Raw genomic sequence first — 10,435 nt, 5'->3', positions numbered from 1 at the left:
TTCCTCCCTTAATACGCAGATGCAATGGGATAATTTTAAGAAATGATCTGAGTGATGGTGCCATTCTTGCATATGGGCTTGCACTAATGAATGTGTGACTACGATCAGTTTCTAATACAGAAAAGGCATTTCTTCATGTCTTGGCTTTATTTTAGATGTGGTGTCATTAACGCACAAGTACTGTTTCAAAATATTTAACAATGAAAAGTTCTCGCGGACACCACGTTTATCTAACATCGTGGACGAGAAGGGTCTCTATTTGAAACAGTCTATTCGTTAATAATGCAACAATCGAAATATCTGGAAAGTTTTTGGGAACATTCCAATCGTCAGTAATTCTTCACATAAATCTAGCATTTTAATGTACAAATACAAATTGAGTATTAAAATTTTTGTTTGGCCATTCACGATTTAGTTTTTAATACAATCAGATTCATTAAATAAAACTTATAAGTCGGGAATGTTTCGTGTACAATGGTTAGGAAACGATCTGTTAAAATTCTAATTTTTTGAGCTTCGAGCCTCGTAAAGATCACACAACGACAATCGCTGGTAAAGTTTTTAATTTACAAGTGATCCGGAAAGTTATAATTTATTTTGATTAGCATTCAACACAATTAATTGATCTAGAGAGTAAAATTCCTACCGAAATCTCATGAAAACAAAATAAAAATCCTGTCTAAAGAATCTGCAAGAGTAGAATCACTTTTTGCAATTAAAATCCTGTTCTAATTATTGCACTGTTTGAGATTACATGGGATGCCAGCGATTTGGAATCTGGCTAATTAGCATAGGTAAACATTAAATTGTGACGTAAGACATCAAACCGTATTAAAATTTTCATGAAATTCACCAAGAAACTGTCGGCAATAAGATATCGAGTCGGATTTTTCTGTAAACACCTAACTTTTCCGACATCCATAATTAGAATTTAATAATTTATGTATCAAAATAATAAATGTAATTTGTTTTCGAATGACCGCATATCGTTGTCCGGGAACAAATTTTATAAAGAATTAGGAAAATTGAGAAAAGGTACAAAGAGGTTAAAATTTATTCGTTCAGAGACGAAATCAATAATTTGAAAATTTTTATTTTGAAAACTGTCGACTTAATTTCTGAAAAGTTAATATTGGTCCCGAGATTAATATTTGCCTTTCAAATCTCAGGAATTTTTGATTGAAAAAGATTTGTTAATAAGGTCATGCAATGAAAAAAACTGAATATAAACTAAGTAATTTTACAGATTATTTCACTAATGGTACAAATTATAACCTTTGTTTTATTGGAGGGTTTTATCTGTCCTTATTAGTTGATCTAGATGGTCACTATTGTGTGTTTCTATTAAAGAATGTTAAATTTTAACTGTTGACTTCGTTCGACGTATTAATTTTAGCTATTTTTTCCGAATATAATTGTTTTTGCTGTTCTGACCGAACATTTGGCAGTGACCAAAATGCCAATCGACTAGCACAAAAGAAAATATACGTATAAACACTTAATATTGTTCTAAAAAACAGTTGACACAATCCTTTTTGTTTTTCTTAACAGATTATTGTAACATGTTAAATTAAATCATTCTGAATGAATGGCAAACTTTTTTCCACTAACGTCATTATGAATTACGACAGTAACATCCATAAATAATCGACGACGAATGGGAATGAACTAAAGCTCCAAATTGTACAAAAAAGAATTTTTGCAAATAAATGCCCTAAGTGCTCATTTGCCAAACTAACTGCAAAAAATTTAGGCCTAATTCGATTTCTCTACTTCAAATATTTGCAAAGTAAACAAAGAGTACACAAGAAACAAAGATACCTTTTTAGAGGGCAAATGTCAGAGATCACCGTTGACCATGAGTCACACAAAAGTTATAATTTGCAATACATTATCAGCAAAAGCTGTAACAAAGCTTATTGCTTGATTACCGTGCAAGTAGTTCATTTGAAGTTTGTCGTTTGACCAATTCTTCCGCAAGAAGAAAAAATAATTCTAGTTTCTACTTATGGGAATCTTTTCTTCCCTTCTTTCGGACAAGAATTACGATTCTGTCTATACCATTTAAAATATATTAACAGATTGCAATGTATTCTTGGATATATCCACAGCAAAATTCAATTCAATTCAAAAAATAAAATAACAAATAAGAAAACATCAGTCAATGAAACTAAAGATTACATACACTAGAATTATAATTATTAATAATTTAGGGTTTACATTGGAGAGAAAACAGTCAGATTCATATGTTTTTATTCAAATCTGTTACAAAATAAAATTAAAAAAATAGAAATTGCACGTTTGATTTTGATCATATTGTATCTTATGCAATTCCTCATCAATTTTGCTCAAGTTTATTGCCAAGGTATAAGTTCTGTCTCGCCTCATACGTGACTCCGCCAATAACGGTAAAATGAGCAATTAAAATGCCAAATGGTAAAGAAGTCGGCAGATTTTATAAGATGGAATGTTTCTAGAGAAGGAAGTTAATGTTTACGGTACAAACTGGAAGTTCGTATACAGTTAATCGGGGCCTCTTGCCCCTAAACTTTCTATATCTGGTCTTGACTTTAGTCTAACTTCATTCTCGAGATTACAGATAAGCCCAATTGGCAGGGATCATGAAATGTTTGTGATAATCGTGTGACAATTTCAAGTTTTGTCCCGTGTCTTCTATGTTAAAAAATGCAAGTAATAGCAGTAAATTCTTTGGTTTTCAAATGAATATTTTTATAGTACATGGTTACTTCCTCCCATTTGGCTTTTGATTATTTGAAATTAATCTCCGACGCCCGAAAATGTCATTTTTTGATTGGTGTTTGCAATTAGAGATCGGGAGAGGAGGCCAGCTTAGCCTCAAAAACCATTGCATCTTAGAAAACTTGCCAACTTCTATGCCATTTAGCATTTTATCACTTATTTTAAAAATTCTGTTTTGTATAGAATACATTCCAACATTTTAAAAGATAAGAAAAATAAGAGCAATATCTCTCAAAGATACTCTAATAAGAAAATTCTCACAATCAGACTTATTTGGAAAATATTTTTAAAAATATAAATGGTCTTGGATTATGATAAATACCACAAAATAAGATTAGAAACATTGTTAGAATCTTGTCTTTCCCTTAATGAGTATGTATGACGATCAGAAAAATAATCCTAATAAGAAAAGCTAGTGAATGTCCACTTTTAAATAATTTGGTAATTACAATTTGGTAATTAATTTAATTATTAATTTAATAATAAGCAGTACGAATTTCTTTAAGAGAGAACACTTATGGAAAAAATGAATTTAACTAATATTTAAAGTTAATGAATAATTATTGTAATTAAATTACAGCATAATATCCTTAATTATCTAATGCATTAATATTAAATTATATTTTATGCACATTATCAATTGATGTATGTTCAATGCCCAAAATATAATTTGCAAATGAGTAAACAGGCTTCCAGTTGTAGTGGATAAAATGGTCTTATCCAACTCAATATAGAAAAAGTAAATGTGCGGCCATTTCAATTTAAATTTTCACAAGAAAAAAAAATAGGTCATTTTGAATTTATTTTTAAGATACTTTAATTAATTAAATTATTTTTGTAAGGAAACTCCTCTAATGTAAAATCTTATCCAAATTGCTTTTCTAGAGTCAATCTTTTTAAAAATTCTCCTGCTTTTGGAGTTAAAAGTTATCCCAGGAGTCAACTGGAGAAAAAGTTATTGTCTGAAATCAACTGGAGAAACAAGCAAAGTGTATGTATACTCCAGAAGTGTAAAGTTTTTGAAAATTTTTTGCTCCAGAAAAAATAATTTAGGTTAGATTTTAAATTTTGTCTACATGCTTGGTAATTCTAACTACTATATTACCGAATTTAATCAAATATAAAATATTTCTAGAATTGTTAGCTGTATCAAATCTAGTTCACTAAAATGCCAACTGTTACAAAATTTGCAGAATCGGCAAACACCCTCACAAAAGTGGCATGCATCTATGTGTCTGCCAGCATACCAACTCTTCAGAGCTTCTATTAACATTGCAGCTTACTGGCTTATAGACCAATACTAGCTCTTTATGCATTGATTCAAATAGTTTTTTTATTTTTATAGTACTGCACATTTGTACAATTGTGAGTTTTCCTCTCGGTAAGTTTAACTTCTGTATTATCAAAATTTGTTTTTAAATCAATCATAATTTATTTTAAATTTTAAGCAGATAATAAAATGGACAAGTTTTTGATTAGAAAAGAATTTTATACATTTTTATTTTAAAAATTATGGAATTTAACATTGCAGGAATATAACTAAATTCACAGTGTGTTGCTAGTCCAAAAAGGTTGGGAAACATTGATATATACTACTAAATTTGACAAATCATGAAAATTTTTGTTATTCTGTTTACATTTTCATAAACATTGGATTGAAATTATTATTACAGTATTACTTTAAAAGATTATCAGTCTTCTAATGTAATTCCTTATGTTATTGGTAAGAGTAAAATTTATCATCCTGTTCAACTGAAAATATTTCATTGTTTCCTGCAGCTATGTATGAAAATGTCTGGTCTAAATAATTTATTAATTGTCTCAAACGTACGTATGAATTTCTCTCAACTGATATGTTTTCTGACATGAATTCTAATTAGGATTCTAAAATATTCAGAATTAAATCAATTTTCTCACAAAGGAAAGTGTTATCACATTTACTTAAACTGAAAATCAAATTTTTTATTTATTATTATTTACATAAGAGGAATTAATTTATTAGTTCCCTACATTTAAATTGAATGGACAAAATCAAAATTATGAAATTAGTATTTCAAATAAATAATCATCTAAATTTTATTTTAAAAATTATTTATAAAATGTGCTTATAAGACTTGGCCATTACTAATTTCAAATAATCAAATTTAAAAGAACAATTTTTGCAACATTTATTTAGTACAGCCTAATAAATAATTGCGTAATTTGGAATTTATAAACAGGTATCTAAACTAGTTACTTTTGATTTATATCTATTGAAATTTTCTAGTCAAATGTTCAAGTATATCTAAGTTTTAAAATTTTGTTTTATATTCTATTCATTTATATGATTTATGTTCAATTATTAGAATTACAAAGAAATTCAAAGTTAAGATGTTAAGAAGTAAGTGTGTCTTTCAAATAAATATCTTAAAATATATACATACTCACACACACCACACGACTTAATAATTTAAGTTCAACAGCAGTATTCAAAGAGAACAAAAAAATCTCTCATTTTTCAATTTATATAAAGTTTAAAATATTTTACCATAGTTTTTGAATTACAATAAAATAGAACGTGTGTGAAACAATCTGCCAAACATCAGATATCATTATTATATCGTGAAAATTACAATGTTCGAAGACATTTTGCAAAGGCTATAGTTCAAGAAAAATCGAGCAAGGTTGTTAATATATTATATTGAGTTTTGTGAATTCAATGATTAATCAACTACTATAATGTTTAAAGTTTTCTTCTTAACAAATGATATGAAAAAATCCTAGCAGAAATATGTTTCGTGAGATTAGTAGATGATTAATCAGTGAAATGTATAACATTTCGACATCAACCTTCATATATAGAAAAAGGTAATAATAGTTAACTGTAATTTTTGAGTTTCTTAAATGATCTTAGAGTAAGTAGAACAATATTTCAGAAAAAAAAATTCAATTTTAAGTAAAAGTGAATTTCTCTCTTGAAATATTAATTAATTAATACTTAATCATCATGAAAGATTCAAAAATTTTTATTAATTTATTTAACTTTAAATTTATTTAGTTTCAATGTATCAAATTTCTATGAACTAAAGGTTTTGTAATTTTTGTTCATTTTGCTGTGCCAGAATATTTTTATAAAGTTTCTTTTATATAGAGGGAAATTTCCATTTTAAAAACAGTTTAATGAATTTTTTGATAACTAAAACAAAAACTACAAACATTTTCTATTACTAAATTATATTATAGGGTTTCAAAAATTTGATACTTTTTTTAAACTACAATGATAAAGAGTAAACGTTCGGAATGTATGTATATAAAGTTCATATTAGAATACCCTAGAATTTTAAAATGGTAATTTAATAATTTTTAAAATTCTCTATTTCAAATTTTTAAGATTTAATTAAAAAGTCTTGATGAAAAAATGAAATTTTGAAAAGATATAAAGTGGTTTTCTATTTGTAAGTAGTCTTTAAATACTGCTGCTAACTATTTAACTATATTACTAAATTATTAAATAAAAATACGGTAATAAATTATGCTTTTGTTTTGTATGTATCATTCGTTTAAATAAAAAGTATTTCTTTTTTCCCGACAACTCTTGATAATAGCTTCTTTGTTAATGCCATCGAGGCGATTCACTTACTGTATCTCTTCATTGCATTCGGAGTATCGTAACGATTCATTTGACTTCTTTAAAAACAGCTCACTGTCGATCAAATGATCACATAGGCAGAATGATCACAGATTTAAAAGTACATTTGTGAGAGGATGTTGTACAAATGAGAAGAGAAAAACCAAGTTGGGCTTCCTGGTGACTTAACACTTACTATTTACAGTATGAAATCAATCTTCTTTGTGATCTTTTATGTGATTCACTGCAGTCTTTTTAGATGGTAGTCCAATTACTATTTCTTGATCTTTTAAATCCCAAACAATAGTGGCATGAAATGCCATATTGGCAAAACATATTACATATTCACAAAGAGAAAACCAGCTGAAAGCTGAAACAAAATGAAATGTTTTAGAAAATATTTATTTTTATAAAATTTAAAGCATAAATTGTTCATATATAGAAATAAATTTCATTTTCTAATATAAATATTGATCATATAAAATAACAGATGCAATGATGATAATTATACCATTAAAATTCAAAATACTCTCAGCATGAAATAAGAAATATTATATATCTTACAAAAGAGTTGTTCTTTTGAGCTTGACATCAAAAACTTTTAAATATTAGACAATTTTTCCATTTATTATTGTATTAATATTATGTTATATGTAGGAAAGTCACAAAAAATTATGTTATATGTAGGAAAGTCAAAAATTATCCTCATTTTTGTCCTAACATATCATTAGGTTTGTCACACTGCCTTCTGTGCATGAATGTTTAGACTTGATATTACCATGGTCACATTATCAAAGTTTAGCCTTGATAGCATTATTTTTCTTGTTTCTGTTTCAGTGTAAATATGGCCACTCCATTAACAGTGTGTACTAAGAAGAAACAAAGAGCAGTGATCTGATTTCTCTGGTTTGAAGATGTGTCAGGGGCTAAAATTCATCAGAGACTTACACACAAAATACGGGGACAGTGCTCTACCACACAGAAGTGTGTATGAGTGGATTGAGAAGTTTAAAAGTGGGCAGACAAGCATAATGTATGAAGAGGAGCAGGACACCTATCAACCTCCACCACTGACAATGTAGTGTGTTCTCTGCAGATTAGTCATGAATCAGTTTGGCTTCCATAAAGTCTGTGTGAGATGGGTGTCAAGAGAGCTTATTGTAAAGCATAAGTGCAAACATATTGAGATCTGCCAATGCTTACTTGACTGCTACAACAATGAAGATGAAGCATTTGTCAGTCACAGGAGATGAAACATGGGTCTATAACTATGAGCCAGAATCCAAAAAGTAAAGTATGGAATGGAAATACCCAAGATTGCCAACAAAGAAAAAATTCAAGACTCAGCTTTCCATAGGAAAGGTAACGCTAACCATTTTTTGGGAAACACAAGGGCCTATAGGCCTATCCTGGAAGACTGCCTAGAAAAAGAACATATAATCAACAGTGCAAGATACAGTGATTTGTTGGCCAACAATCTGAAGGCAGCAATTCACACCAAATGTTGAGGCCTATTGTTGAAAAAAGTGTTGTTGTTGCATGACAACGCATACCTACACACAGCCGGCCAGACCATTGAAACCATTACCCATTTGAATTGGAATACCCTACCTACAACCCCATCCAACTATCATCTCTTTGAACCACTCAAAGATGCTTTAAGAGGTTGTCAATTTTCTATGGACAAAGAAGTGTGGGAAGCTGTGCATAAATGGTTGAGTGACCAACTGAAAAATTTCTTCTTGGAGGGAATACACAAGCTTGTAGACTGCTGGGCCAAATGCTTTGAAAAAGGAGGCTATGTAGAAAAATGACATACTTGTTCAATCCGTACATTTGTGTAAATAAATTGAAAAAAATAAAGTGTGGATAATTTTTGACTTTCCCTCAATTTATAATAATAATAAAAAAAAGATCCAAATTTATAATTAAACTCAGTAAAGAAAATATCATCTACAAATGAGAACTTAAAAGTTAAACAATGATTATTTAAAAGGGAAGTGCCGGTTGAATAACTTAATATAATGTCAGGTGCAGATAATTGCACTTTTCTGTAATACCTCATCAACCAAATTATGCTGATATCAATATATTAACGTTTAGCTCATAAATACAGATATTTATAGTATTCAAGCTGCTTATGTGGTTGCAACAGTGCTTTGTAAAGTCTGAATAAGCCTATCTTTTCATTTGACATAATGAAAAGCCAGAACTTATTCAGACTTTGCAGAAAGTGCAGGTACAATAATTTTTGTACTTAAAATCCAATATTTGTAATTTTAAGATGAATATTGTAGAATGATAGGTGCAAATACTGTAAGCTGTAAAACATTTTGTCCATGTGCTTTGTCACAACAAGCTACAATTCATTACAATACAAAAACAGTGCCATGTTATAAAGATCACAAAATATAATAAATAATCTTACATTAACTGTATAATGTAATGATTCAATAAATAAAATACAGTAATATTTAATATATGTTATACACTGTTCGTTTTTTATAAAAAAAACAATTATTATATTGTCTTATGTTCACAAATGTGTACTATCAGCGTCACATCTGCATCTTTCACCTTAGCCATTATGCTCCCCCGTAGCACATCTCCACAGTAAAGTGAGAAATGCCTCTTAGTTGGACTACATTTTTATATTAGTGGTCTTTAGTATATGGCTGTACAGAAAACATCTTTATTATTGTGTACCATCTTTGGAGCATAAGCACTTCTTTTGATGATGATCTCCAAAAAAATAATTTCTTCTTTGAAATCAAAAATTTATTTTTAAGATAAAATAATTCTTTTTTGGAACATTTAAGAGCTATGAGGGAAAAAACAAAGAAAAAGGTAAGTGTAAAAATAAATGAATGTTTATCTACATATTTTTCTTGTTAATTAACTTTGGAAAATACAAAAGTCTAGCAAACCAATGCTAAGATTTTGATTATCTATGAAATTATCCTCGAGTACAAATTTTTATTTCGAACTAAAAAGAATTGTCAAAAAATATTGCCTCTTGAAATTGCTAAATATCTCTTTGTTATCTACTGGTCAAGTCATGAATAATCCACACATTTGCAATGCTTGTATGAAACTCAAAAAAACATTTCTTTTAGTATGATTCACACTAAAAGAAATGTTTTTTGAGCTTCATCAAAGGTCTAGGATCAAGAACAATATAGTTCAGTTACTAGAGGGAACCTGTACTGGAATCCATTTCTCTTCCCATTAGGCTTTAGAACAAATCTTACAGGTTATATGGGATATTTTCAATTTTAATTAAAGAAACAAGACTGCTCTGTCAGCTTAACTTATTAGAATAATTACAGTATTTACTCGCATATAAGATGAGGTTTTTATTCATTTATCAGCTTCAAAATCCTGGCTCGTCCTATACGAGCGAGCGAAAGATTCTTTGCATTTTTGCAAATAATTTTTGTGAACTGTGTATTCACATTTTTTTACTGGATGCTTACCCTTTGTATTTAAAAACAAGTATTTTATCTGGGTTGTTTGATCGTTCTTGTATATTGTCAGGAATAAAGATAAATAGCAATAGGAAAAACAAATCTTTTGAATTGAATTCCAGATTGAAATTCCAAAATCACACGGAAGCACAATATAAGTTTTACTCCATTCCCACGTGAAAACAGATGATTATTTGGAAATCAGAATTTAGAGAAACTCATATGTATAATCGATGGAGAGTGGATTTAAACTCTCATGATGCCCAAAATCTAGCTACATGTAGCTTCAAACTGAATGTTAGATGTTTCAGATATCTACATTTGTTGTATGAAGATACTAGCCAAGTTTAATTAAATATATGGGCAACTGTTATATATTAAAACATTTAAATGTTATAACTTTTTAAATTTTTATGAATTGTTAAAAATTTTATATTTAAATTATGGTTTTTACTCATTAGCCTTTTTAATTTTGCAACTTCCAAATTAAATGTTCTAAAATCACAACTGTTAATTTTCATTAAAAGATACTGCAAAACTGGATGAGATTAAATAAAAACACCAATTATCGCCTATAATTCAGTTAAAATTGAACAAATTT

At 28.7% G+C, this 10,435-nt stretch overlaps 1 protein-coding gene across 1 annotated transcript in view; it reads right to left on the bottom strand.

Moving 5' to 3' along the window:
• Positions 1-3,896: 3,896 nt before the first annotated feature.
• LOC136974256 (post-GPI attachment to proteins factor 2-like) overlaps positions 3,897-10,435 on the bottom strand; it is a 41,078-nt gene continuing 34,539 nt past the window's right edge. The window contains exon 5 of the mRNA XM_067269094.1: positions 3,897-6,737. Coding sequence (XP_067125195.1) covers positions 6,580-6,737 — 158 coding nt within the window. The 3' untranslated portion in view covers positions 3,897-6,579. The remainder of the gene's footprint in view (positions 6,738-10,435) is intronic.

This window comes from Centruroides vittatus, unplaced genomic scaffold (assembly GCF_030686945.1).
Source record: "Centruroides vittatus isolate TY-2023 unplaced genomic scaffold, ASM3068694v2 contig_345, whole genome shotgun sequence".
Lineage (NCBI taxonomy): Eukaryota > Metazoa > Arthropoda > Arachnida > Scorpiones > Buthidae > Centruroides > Centruroides vittatus.
This window is presented reverse-complemented; position numbering and strand designations above follow the sequence as displayed.